This window comes from Leptonotus elevatus, chromosome 1 (genome assembly GCF_054856555.1).
Source record: "Leptonotus elevatus isolate MCC_2025b chromosome 1, RoL_Lele_1.0, whole genome shotgun sequence".
Classification (NCBI taxonomy): domain Eukaryota; kingdom Metazoa; phylum Chordata; class Actinopteri; order Syngnathiformes; family Syngnathidae; genus Leptonotus; species Leptonotus elevatus.
This window is the reverse complement of record NC_141239.1, coordinates 56,292,665-56,306,023: the sequence shown is the minus strand read 5'-3', so window position 1 is coordinate 56,306,023 and position 13,359 is coordinate 56,292,665. Positions and strand designations below refer to the sequence as shown.

At 44.9% G+C, this 13,359-nt stretch overlaps 1 protein-coding gene across 2 annotated transcripts in view; it reads right to left on the bottom strand.

The window, feature by feature from the left end:
* Window positions 1-835: 835 nt before the first annotated feature.
* Window positions 836-13,359, bottom strand: part of LOC147184727 (all-trans-retinol 13,14-reductase-like) — a 55,767-nt gene continuing 43,243 nt past the window's right edge. For both annotated transcript variants that reach the window (XM_086081840.1, XM_086081851.1), the window contains exons 11-12: window positions 1,180-1,339; window positions 836-1,103 (exon numbers count right to left, since the gene is read on the bottom strand). In XM_086081840.1, the coding sequence (XP_085937966.1) occupies window positions 955-1,103; window positions 1,180-1,339 (309 nt within the window). In that variant the 3' untranslated portion in view covers window positions 836-954. The remainder of the gene's footprint in view (window positions 1,104-1,179; window positions 1,340-13,359) is intronic.

Sequence of the window (13,359 nt, the reverse complement as noted above, 5' to 3'; positions counted from 1 at the left end):
ACCCATACTTAAAAATCAAGTACTAGCCTAGTTACTATAAAACTTAACTAGAGCATTAGTTTGTAACTGACATCGCCCAGCGACGGGATCGAACCCACGTCGTGATCAAGTATTCCGTGTACGAGAGTAAATCAGTTCACCTGAGCTGAATTTCTGGATCACCTTTGTGGCTCGGGGGAGCATGTGAAGGATGGTTTTCCTCGACATGACCCGCCCTACTCTGCCTCCGATTGGCTCATCAGTCCTCATGCCAAAGGTTAGCCAATCTAATCAGTGTAGATAGGGGCTACCAGCCAATTAGAGGCTGAGGAGGGTAGGCCATGGCTGAACGGTGCGCATGAGCGGGGATTTAGAAGTGGGTATACTCAATACTGACTGAAAAGAAGTGGGTATACTCAATGCTGACTGAAAAAGAAGTGGTTATACCCGTGTATACCCTGGACTACACCACTGTTACAAACCTTGAAACTGCAGCTTGCTACTACTGGTGCCCAGAGGTGGTTGTCACAGAGTCCCATGATTCAGGCTCCCACGGCTTTTCTCCCTCTGCTTTGCTCTCGCTAGCTTTTGCTAGTCGTTCCCACTAGCTCCTACTAGCCGCTTTTGAGGGCCGCCCCGCTAGATCTTGCTAGCCAGTCCCATCAGCTCATGCTAGCCGCTTCCGCTGGCTCTTGCTCGCTGTTTTGGTTGTCACTCGAGCCTTTGTCAGCGTCGTCACCTCTTTCTTGTGCTATGTGTTAACTTTTTAGACACAACTAGTTCAAACCTATTCAATAAACATTATAAACATATATCCAAACACTTGAACTAAAGCTCTAAAAACATAATTTTTACATCTTGATGGTTTTATTTCAATTCTGATGTTGTGTAATACGAGACAATTACATAGATTGTATCTTGTTACTGGGATAGTCATATTTTGGGGAAACGGGTTTTGAGTAAATCAAATTACTTTCAGGTAAGCTTATGATCTGCCTTTCTTTTTTTTAGGCGGTTCTTAAGAGCTAGGAGGTCAATATAGAGGATCTGATTTAGGACAGCCGAGGCACAGAGTAGTCCACCATGCAAAGCTCCTGCCATGCCATTACAGAACACATCCTGACCTGCAAACAGACACACAGTTAGATACTGTACATTTTAAGTACAGTCTTGTATCAAGTGGGCCTTTGCTATGACTACCTGTTAAGTATAGACCACTGATTGGTGTTTGTGGTCTGGTCCTTGCAACCGTGTCTGGGGTGAAACGCTCCAAATTGTGTTCAGCACCATACATCTCACCTCTTGGTGCACCCAAATAATGGACATTAGTGAGAGGGGTGGCAGCATCAATCATAACCACCTGAAGACAAAACTACAATTAAAATGTTGCTAAAAAGATATGTATCATTCAAGGCAGGTTAGTATGACAGGAAAAACAAATAAAACAAATATAATGCAATCTAAAACAATCGCACCATGAGTACCCGCTGCCCAGGCTTTATTATTTGTCTGCTCAAATTAAACTGTATCTAAATATTCTGAAAATTATTTATGGATCCTTTGTCCGAGGTGCAATTTGCTGTCAAACCCCGCAAGGCCCATCTCTTAAACCTCACAGCATGTGTGGCAGTTGTTCAGTAACCAGAAGGTCGGCTGTTCGATCCCCGCTCTCCCCAAGTCATATGTTGTTGTGTTCTTGGGCAAGGCACTTCACAGACATTGTATGGAAGGTGCAAATGTTTGGTGGTGGTCGGAAGGCCGTAGTTGCAACCTCGCTTCTGTCAGCCTGCCCCAGAGCTGCTCTGTCTACTTAAGTAGCTTATCGCCACCACATTGTGAATGTGTGAGTGCATGAATAATGTATCCATTGTGAAGCGTCTTTGAGTTTCTTGAAAGAAAAGCGCTATATAAATCTGATGTATTATAATTATGTGTCGCTGGAACGAATTCTGGGTCACATATCCACCATCTCAAGATCTTAACAGCCTCCCTAAGGTGCTCCCTAGTTTTATTGAAAAAGAGATCCAATACCCAATTCAATCAAAGTATTTGTCAAATCTATATTGCCAATTGCAGCTTGAATAGGAAATTCCTCTGTTATTGAGCTTTCCAATTCCTTCCACTTTGCACAATAGTCTGGGTTACACCAACAAATTTATTGTCTTATTTGAGCAGCCAGGTAATAGTCCTTCAAGTTATTTTTGTAACCCATCTAACTCCTCTCGACCACTCTTCCTTAAGTAAGCACCATAACCTATAATTTTTGCCTTTGAGTACTGCCTTACATGTGTCTTACAATATCGGAGGAGAAATCTCACCATTATCATTGTGCTCCAAATATTCAACAATGTCCTTCTTAATTTGTTCCTTCACTTGATTCAGTTTATTAATGTCCATGACACCAATATCACAATCCACAACTCTATTTAAATCTTTGCCAAAAGCAAGACAGTAATCAATCCTTGAATAAGCCCTGTGTGTGTTAAAATAGTAAATATAATCCTTCGCGAAGGATTCATTTCCCTCCAAATTCATCCTCCAGATTAATTTCACTCCAAATATCTATTATTCTGTTTTTTTCTTTCTTTTTTTTTTTCTTTTTTTTAGAGCTCAGTATTGTTCATTCGGAAATGTCATCATCATTGCTCTTTTTTTTTTTTTTTTTTTTTTTAATATATATATATATTTATTTTTTTTTTTTGTGTGTGTGGGTGAGTATGTGTATGTGCGTGCGTGCGTGCGTGCGTGCGTGCGTGCGTGCGTGTATTTGTTAGCTCACCAGAAAACCTATTAGAAAAAATCTCATACCGTTCACCTAAACCGAACACCAGGAAACCCGAGGGGACCGAAGAAAACCAAGGAAGGTGAAATCCAGCACCGATCAGACACCCCCCACCAGAACTCCTCCCCAGCCCAAGAAACATCCAGACCCCAACAAATCCAAAAAACATAAAATCAGGGAGGCCTCAAGAGACCAAAGGAGAGACCGAGAAAAGGAAGGAAGGACAGACGAAGCCGCGTGAGATCCGCAGACACCAGCCTCCACCGATTCAATAACCTGAGGAGGAAACAGATTGTGTCTGAGTTTCGGTAGATGCTGGTGTGGTGGATCTGGCATGCATGAAAATCTCCACCAAAGAGGGGAGCCGTCGACCCCCGCCGGAACAGAGCAAGCGCAACACCTCAGGGCCCCCCAGGCCGCGGCAGCGCCAAAGGACGACCCCCGGGCCCCGCCAGGGCCACCGGCCGGAGAGCAAACCCAAGAGCAGGAGCGCCCCCCGCCCCAACACGGCCCGCGCCCCCGGCCCAACGCAGCAGGACGGGGCACTGCAGGCCCACCAGGCACCCCACCGGCCCCCAACCCCCGCCCCCCCACGACCCCCCGCCCCCCATCCACCCCCGCCACCCACCCCAACCCAGCCCCAGCCGCCCCCACGCCCCCAATCCCCCAGACACCCCCCACCCCCAGCACCCCCCCACCACCGCCCCCCCCCCAACAAAGCCGCCCCCCCGACCCCACCCCGACCAACCGGCAGCCCCCCAACCCCCGACCCCCAGCCCCCGGGGACCACCCGCACCCAGGCACCGGCGCCGAAGAGGGGCCGGACAGCGGAGCGGAGAGGGCAGCCGCGCCCACCCCACCCCCCGCCGTGTGGAAGGACGGAACACCGGGGGCAGAAGGGGGAGATGGGGGCACCGGAGGGCGGCCGACACCCCCGAACCCCAGGCCCAGCGGGGGAAGGCCCCGGTCGTCACCCCAGCGTTCTTTGTGAAAATTAACCCCTGTTACTGAGTCCGCCAGCTCGCGGACTGGCGAACTCTACCCCTAAACCGTGAATGTGACCCCACCCAGTGTATATACAAGTGTGTGTGTGTGGTGCATTAAAATTAGGAGCAGGTGAACCGGAGCCGATGGAAATGATATTCCCACGCTCCGATCCACCCGCCACCCAAGCATGTTGCTGAGTGTATGTGGTGCATTAAAAAAAATAGATAGGGCGGGGGGGGCGACACGGACAGGGGACCGCAGCACTGCTCTATACTGCGGCCCCCAACCGATGGCACCCCCACAAGCCCCCCCCCCACCCACAAGTTGTGTGGTGTATTAAAATTGGAGGGGAGTTGTAGGGTGAAGACGGTGTTTCCACCCTACCCCACCCCCCAAAGTGTGTTATGTGCCCTATATGTCTATAAAAGTGTCTAATATCTATTATTCTAATACCTTTCATTGAAGTATTTGTTTATCGGCCTAGGTTGGGATATATCACCCTTAGAAGCATCCATTTTTGGATTCAATCTTATATTTAGATCACCCCCACATATAAGAATCCCTTGTGTCTCAGATATGATCAAATCAAACACCTGTTTATAAAAAGTCCATTCAGAATTTGGGGGAGCATAAACATTCAATAATGTAATCAATGAGTCACCCAACTTCCCCCTTACTAAAATATACCTTCCCTCAGTATCTTTCTTTATAAACAATGGAATAAAGCTAATTTTGCTTAGTATCAATATTGAAACCCCACGTCTGTGTCTTGCCTTATATGATTATCAGTATTGGTCTTTGAAACCCAATCGTTTAAATTTTTCATGCTCTGTCTCTGTTAAATGTGTTTCCTGCAACAACAAAAAAAGGCAACTCAATTTTGTCTCGCTTCAATTTAGTCAATATCTTGGTTCTCTTTATTGGGTTAATAAGACCGTTTACATTGTAGGTTGCTATTTTAGTCACCTGCAAACTTAATTCCAAAATGAATATAACAAATCAAACCATTGGTAACACCCCACGGGCTGCACTGAACTGCAGCAACCATTGCTCCTAACGGACTAAAAAACATAAACATAAACAACACTTTTGATGTTGAAGCCCTTTGCACCCACATCCCACATGAAGGTGGTTTGGATGCTATGGATTTTTACTTGGAACCTACGAAGGATGTCCTCACTGCTCATTTTATTGACGAAATTTATTCTGAAGTCCACCTATTTCATGTTAAACAAAAAAATGTTTTGGACAGATTCAAGGCACAAGTATTTGCTCCCAACTATGCTAAATTATATATGGGATTGTGGGAAGAAAAACATATATTTAACAGAGGTGGGCATTCCGTCAACATTAAGAGAAGATCCCTCAATCTGTCAATGACAAACACCCACTTTGTTGACGATTGATTGGAAACTTAACTCACTTGACAAACTAAGCATTGACGGAAGGGGGTTTGCGTCCGTCAATGTAATCGTCAATCTGGCAATAAATTCCTCAATCCATCAATCACAGACTTGATGAGAAATGGAAGTGGGTAACGATGGCCACCTCTGCAAAGTCTCTCAAGCAGTATTGACAATAACAACATTAAAGGATAATGGTAATGTAATTGTGTTACGCAATAGCACCACCTGCATTGTGTAACATTGGGACATCATAGCAAGTGTGAAAAGAGTAACTGTTAATTTAAATAAATAATCAGACTGTCAAAGTCACAATCACAGTAACAGTTACTTTAAAGAAATACTCAGACTGTCAACGTCATTGCCTTCGCATCATGACAAGTATGTAACATGGCTGGAGGTCATTGTTTGTTGTGCGCTCCACAGTCATGGTTTCATTAAATGAAATGCATAAAGTGAAATATGTGTACTCAATCTTGCTCAGCACATTCATGGTGCAGACATAAACAAACTTAAAGTAAAAAGCAGTGATTAAAATGGTATTAGTATTAAGTATTAAGAGATTTTTCTGTCATTTTGCTTTTTATACAAATTGATGTTGGTAATAATCGTTCTAATTGGCTGTTAGACGGGAAATGCAAATCAGTTGTTACTTTTGTTCCCCCTCCAGTAATCTACTACAGAGGCTAGGCATATATTGTTGTTATCTTAATGCGCAACTTTATCTTTCTCCGAACAAACATACAGTTTACTGACTGTGTGGATTTTTCTTTTATGGAACCATGACTGCATGGCGTGGGAAACAATGACTTCCAAGTTAGGAGAGTAGATGAAGCAACAGCAGGTGTGCCCGACTCACGTGCCTGTCTCACGTGCAAAAACATCCACCTATTCCCATCTGGCTGACTGAGGCTTGAGTGTTTGTAATTTTGGATGCTCTATAATGTGGTTTTAAAAAATAACTTTACGTCATAAGATGGCGCATCATTAAATCTGCAAATTTTGTTAGAAAAAAAATTGTTTAAACCATTTTGAAAAATCCATGTGAGCGGAGTCAAACAAACGTTTAAGTCCACCCGACGTTGAGGCACGCCTCGAACTGATCTTCCCCCAGCATTTGTGAGCTAACAGCCACTCGGTGATCTCCATTTTACACACTGCAATTGGTGACACATCAATTGAAACCATGTCTATAAAGCACAATGACTCTTACTTCTTCACAATTATAAAACCTGCATTTTATGTAGATATGTTCCTGTTGTATTTTTAATACCTTTGGAATTTTATTTCATGAAACCATGACGGTAATCGGTCTCACAATGGCTTTGGAAGCGTGCTGTGCTGTGTGCTATTTCTACAATTATGTGTCAGTAATGCCTAAATGCATCGATTTCTATGCCAGCCTGACATTAAATATAGTCAATCAACGATGGATGTCATGGCAGATGCCCAATACGCTGAGGGAATGACGAATGACTGATTGACGATTACAATGCCGTTCAGCTTGAAATATTGACGATGACGGAAGGGTGTCCTGTCTGTTGACGTATGTCTAATGACGGATGCTCAAAATTAATTGACGCGCCCACCTCTGATATTTAATGATAATCCATTCTGTGGTAGTATTTTTATTTTTTCACAGATTTATTGATGATATATTGATGGGATTTACAGGCACTAAAGATGACTTTAAGGCATTTAAGGATTACATTAATGCTACATATCCTAATTTGAAATTCACTATGGAATATAGTCAAAAAGAGATCCACTTCTTAGATTTGCTTATTTCTGTGACAATAGAAAGTTAGACACATTTATCGCAAAAATATTGATAGAAACACTGTTTTACATGCAACCAGTTTTCATCCCGATCAACTCATCAATAACATTCCTTATGGGCAGTTCATGGTTGAGAGGAATATGTAGTAATGATGAGGATTACCAAATTAAGGCTTAAGAAACGGCTGAACGGTTTCAACAGAGGGGCTATGATGGATGTGTAATTAATTGAGAGGGCAATTGAGAAGGCTAATAAAAGGGAGAGGGAATAATTACTAACCCCCCCACACATTCTCACCATGAAAATGTAAATAGAATCACTTGTGCTTCTGAATATTCTACAGCTTCAAAGGAAGTTAAACCAATTAATAAACATTGGAACATGCTAAAAATGTGATCCTAGTTTAACCATCTATCAGTATCCAGACAACGATTTTGTTTTAAAAGAGGCAGAAATGTGAGAGATACTGTTGTTAGTTCTATGTACATTGACCTTTTACAAACTAGTTGGCTTTCTCAGCAAGTTCATGGGAACTACAGACAGATATGGGAAAAGTACTGGCATTCTCTACCTGTTTAAAAGTACATTTACTTGTGTAAAAAACTAAGTTGGTAAAAGTAAAAGTACTCACTCAAATAACTACTCAAGTAAAAGTACAAAAGTCCAGGCTTTGAAATGTACTTGATGAGTAAAAGTAGGTAAAATTATTTTTACCATATGTTCCTCCTATGTCAAATTGAAAGATATTAGCTAATGGAGCAAAAATGGGGATACATCGGTCAATTGACTCTCTGACTTGCTATCAAATTCAAATTATCCTCTGTAGTGGCGGCGTGCATTACCCTCATATTTACGGGTTGCTCTAATCTAGCCAATTGCATGTCATGTTATCGCGTGTCGTAGAGCCAATCACAAGCTGGGATGTAGGAGGCCATGTGTAATGCTTCATATGATTGGCGGACCGTCAATGTCACTTACATTGATGCTGTTTTTTCTATACAGATACTCATGTTAAAATGTAACAGATAAAAGTAAAAAGTAGTTAAAAAATAATGACTCAGGAAAGTACAAAGTACTGAAAAAACTACAAAAGTAAATTAAAAAAGTATTTGTACTTTATTACTTCCCATCTCTGACTACAGATGTGGAAAATGTGCACTTTGTGCCAACACAATTAAAAACTTTTAATCATCCAAATTCCGATAATAAATGCAGGACAAAATAATGTATTAATTGTCTGCCTACAGATGTAATCTACGTATTTATTTGCCCATATGGCATGATGTATGTTGGCCAAACAAAGCGTAATCTAATTTTGCATATTGCTAAACATAAAGCAGCCATTACAAATAATAATCTTGGTTATGCTATTGCTAGACACTATAAAGATAAAAATCATGGTTCTGCAGCTTCCCTTAGATTTATTGCCATTGAAAAAGTAGTGTGTAATCCAGGAGGTGATGACAGCATCAAACAGCTTCTGAGAAGATAAACATTTTGGATTCATTAACTATACACTGTTGAACCACTTGGAATCAATGATTCACAAGTTTTGAGTTGTTTTCTATAATGTTTTTAATAGTTAATAAGTCACTTTATGATTATTTGTTTTTGTATCTTGCTTCGAGAGAGAGAGCGAGGGAGGGGAAAGTCATGATAATTTAAGCACACCTGAAAATGATTGTCAGATTTGAGGTGAACCTGATAACGCTGGACGCGAAACGCGTTGTTCGCTCTAAAACTTGGACTAAATAAAGTCCTAGTCAGTGTGCAAGGGATTGTTTTTTCCTGTTTTACTATAAAAATTAAAGGTGGCACAAATTAGCGTAATGGCATACCAGCATAATTTTAAATTCAACGGAGAAATCAATAAATGTGCAAATTCAACTAATACTTTTAGATACAGACGGAATCTGAAGAGACCATTGGTCACCCGTCGAGTGTGTGAAACCCTAGCTTCAATGTGATGGGCTATTATCGTATATAGGTCTATAACACCACAAATCACATCATTATCAACTCAAATAAAATTTTCAATAACGTAATAACTGTCACACCGCAGGTTGTCTTGTCTAGGCTTTTACTGTCTTGTGATTTTCTGTTTTATTTTGAAAATTCTAACTCTCCTTTCGTTTCAGGTCACTTGCTCTTCCTCATCTGGTGTCAGTGTCAACCCTGATTTCTGATTGTGTACACTTGTTTCCCATTACCCTCATGTGTTAAATAGTCTGCGTCTCCCCTGTGTGGAGCCAAAGTGTTTTCGTCAGGATCACTCTAGCCCAGTCACAGTCTTCAGCCTTGTTGTCCTGTCTTCTATGTGAACTTTTGTTTGTAACTTTTCATTGCCAAAGTATAGTTTTAGTTTAGGGGTGAACTTTTGTTTGTTTGTAGATTAGATATCCTCCCTTTTGGAGCGCCCTTAGTTTCACATTTTATAGCCTGTTTTTTCCCTCAAAATGAGGTGTTTTATGTTTGATAAATATCTGCCTTGGTGGCCAACTTTTTCCTCGCGCCTGAGTCCTAAATCCACCTCAGCGTGTCAGTACACTTTGGCCAGTATGAACCCAGCAGAGAGGGAGCAAATGGTCGCAGCGCTGCGGGCTCAGGAAACCCGTCTCTCCCAGCAAGAGGAATTTCAGACAGCCATGGCAGCGCAAATGGGTCAGCTCTCAGCACTGGTATGGGACCTGCTGGACCACCTGCGTCCCACCACTACCCCTCCTTTCAAGCCAGAGACCCAAGCAGCCACGCCCGTGTCGTATACCGGGTCGGGAATCAGGCTAGCCTCCCCTGAGGGATTCTCGGGGGAGCCTGGACAATGCAAGGCATTTCTGACTAACTGACATCCATTTTGAGCACTCTCCCCCGTCCTTTCCCTCAGATCGATCCTGGGCGGCTTTTATGATTTCCCACCTGACTGGCAGAGTGGGCACACAATTTCCCGGACTTCACGGACTTCCGAGCTGCTCTTCAGAGAGTCTTTGATCCAGCCTGTTCGGACCGGGAAAAGGTCCGAGAGCTAAGCAGCCTAAAACAAGGCAAAGACTCCGTGAGTGACTATGCCATCCACTTGCGCACTCTCGCGGCAGAGTGTGTGGAACTCCACAGCGCTCTATCACGTCTTCTTCAAGGGCCTGGCGATGTCCATCCAAGAGCTACTCGTTCCAGTTGATCTGCCAAATATGAGCATTGTACCTTCTTGTTATCATCACATCGGGGAAGTCTTCAACAAGACCAAAGCCATGTCGCTCCCACCACTTCGTGTCTACAACTGTGCCATAGAGTTGATTCTGGGTTTCACCATTCCCATGGGCCGCCTGAATTCAGTATCAGGACCAGAAAAGGCGGCCATGAAGGAATACATCGACACTTCCCTGAAGGCAGGACTAATTCGTCCTTCATCGTCATCAGCGGGAGCGGGTTTCTTTTTTGTGGGGAAAAAAGATGGTTCCTTTTTTATTTTTTTATTTTTTATAAAGAGCTCAGTATTGTTCATTCGGAAATGTCATCATCATTGCTCTTTATTTTAATTTTTTATTTTTTATATATATATATTTTATATATATATATATATATATTTTTTTTTTTGTATGTGGGTGAGTATGTGTATGTGCGTGCGTGCGTGTGTGCGTGCGTGTATTTGTTAGCTCACCAAAAACCTATTAGAAAAAATCCCATACCGTTCACCTAAACCGAACACCGCCGTCAGGAGACCCGAGGGGACCAAAGAAAACCAAGGAAGGTGAAATCCAGCACCGACCAGACACCACCCACCGGGCCACCCACCAGAATTCTTCCCCAACCCAAGAAACATCTAAATTCCAACAAATCCAAAAAAATAAAAATAAATCAGGGAGACCTCAAGAGACCGAAGGAGAGACTGAGGAAAGGAAGGAAGGACAGACGAAGCCGAGTGAGATCCACAGACACCAGCCTCCACCGATTCAATGACCTGAGGAGAAAGCAGATTGTGTCTGAGTTTCGATAGATGCTGGTGTGGTGGATCTGGCATGCATGAAAATCTCCCCCATCGAACCCTGCCAGGACAGAGCAAGCGCAACACCTTAGGGCCCCCCAGGCCGCGGCAGCGCCAAAGGACGACCTCCGGGCCCCGCCAGGGCCACCGGCCGGAGAGCAAACCCAGGAGCAGGAGCGCCCCCCACCCCAACACGGCCCGCGCCCCCGACCCAACGCAGCAGGACGGGGCACTGCAGGCCCGCCAGGCACCTCACCGGCCCCCAACCGCCGCACCCCTCACGACCCCCCCGCCCCCCATCCACCCCAACCCAGCCCCAGCCGCCCCCAGGTCCCCAATCCCCCAGACACCCCCCACCCGCAACCCCCCCCCCCCCCAACAAAGCCGCCCCCACCCCCGACCCCACCCCGACCAACCGGCAGCCCCCCAACCCCCGACCCCCAGCCCCCGGGGACCCCCCGCACCCAGGCACCGGCGCCGAAGAGGGGCCGGACAGCGGAGCGGAGAAGGCAGCCGCGCCCACCCCACCCCCCGCCGCGTGGAGGGACGGAACACCGGGGGCAGAAGGGGAGATGGGGGCACCGGAGGACGGCCGACACCCCTGAACCCCAGGCCCAGCGGGGGAAGGCCCCGGTCGTCACCCCAGCGTTCTTTGTGAAAGTTAACCCCTGTTACTGAGTCCGCCAGCTCGCCGACTGGCGAACTCTACCCCTAAACCGTGAATGTGACCCCACCCAGTGTATATACAAGTGTGTGTGTGTGGGGGGGGGGGGGGTGCATTAAAATTAGGAGCAGGTGAACCGGAGCCGAGGGAAATGATATTCCCACGTTCCGATCCGCCCGCCTCCCAAGCATGTTACTGAGTGTATGTGGTGCATTAAAAAAAACAGATAGGGGGGGGGGGGGGGTCGGGGACACGGACAGGGGACCGCAGCACTGCTCTATACCGCGGTCCTCAACCGATGGCACCCCTACAAGCACCCCCCCCCCCCCAGTTGTGTGGTGCATTAAAATTGGAGGGGAGTTGTAGGGTGAAGACGGTGTTTCATTTGCTCTGATAATTGCTGCTGGAAAATGAAAATAGAGACATCAAGAGACTATTTTTGTAGAAATCTCAAAATCGACAGTTTTATCCAAACTATCTATTTTTGTCTTAACTACATTACATGGATACACCCAGGCGGAGTATCAGCGTGGTCCCCGGGTGGGAAGCAAACCACCGCACCACCGGGACCAAGGGCAAGCGACAGAGACAGCTCGCCACCCAGTTCCCGTAACCAGCTCTTTTAAATAGCTAAAAATAGTAAATTCAACCGTTGTCCTGCCGTATTCATGACATCATCTCGGTGGGACATACCCGGAACACCTCACCAGACCAGAGTCGTCCAGAAGGGAACCTGCTCAGATGCCTGAGCCACCTCATTTGGTTCCTCTCAATGTGAAGGAACAGGGGCTCCACCCCTGAATGACCTAGCTTCCGGATTTTCCCTTATTGGTGCTATTTCAAAGGGACACACTAAGGAGGAAACTAATCCCGGCGCTTGCATCCGGGCTGGAACTTCTTTTGATCATGACTCACAGCTTGTGATCCCTACGTAGTTCTGACAAACCCTCTGGCCCCCTTTCTTAAAAAGGGAGTTTGGCAGACTGGCAGACCGGGGTCTGCCAATCTAGAGGCACTATCCCCAATGTCCATGTGATGCTGTAGAGGCGTGTCAACCAGGACAGCCCCACAACATACAGACCTTTTAAGAACTCTGAGCGGATCTCACCCACTGCCAGGGCTTTGGAGGAGCATTTTAACCACCTCATGACTTCAACCCCATTCATAGGAGAGACAAAAGACATCCCTCACTCTGCGGTCCATCAAGGGGTCAATAATGGGGGTAAGGAACATTGTCCACTCTGACTCATTCTCATTCTCTGCCTCACTATAACATTTTTATGTACATTACATACAGTTTGTGTGTTAACTCCTTCTGCCTGGCAAATAGCATCCAACAAATAGTGAATACTTTTTTCTTTATTTTTTCAGAGAGCTCAGTTCATTCGGTAATTTTACAGATTTGACATGTCATCATCATTGCTCTTTAATTTATTTATTTTATTTTTTATTATTTATATATATTTTTTTATACATTTTTATTTTGTATGTGGGTGTGTATGTGCATGTGCGTGTGTGCGTGTGTGTGAGTGTGTGTGTGTATGTATTAGTTCACCTAAAACCTATTAAAAAATCCCATACCGTTCACCTAAACCGAACACTTTAGAATCCAGTCAAAGTCGTGAGGCCGTCAGGAGACCCGAGGAAGGACCAAAGAAAAGAAAGGAAAGTGAAATCCATCACCGACCAGACACCACCCACCACCCACCGGGCCCCCTACCAGAGTCCTTCACCAACCCCAGAAACATCAAAATTCCACCAAATCAGGGAGACCTCAAGAGACCAAAG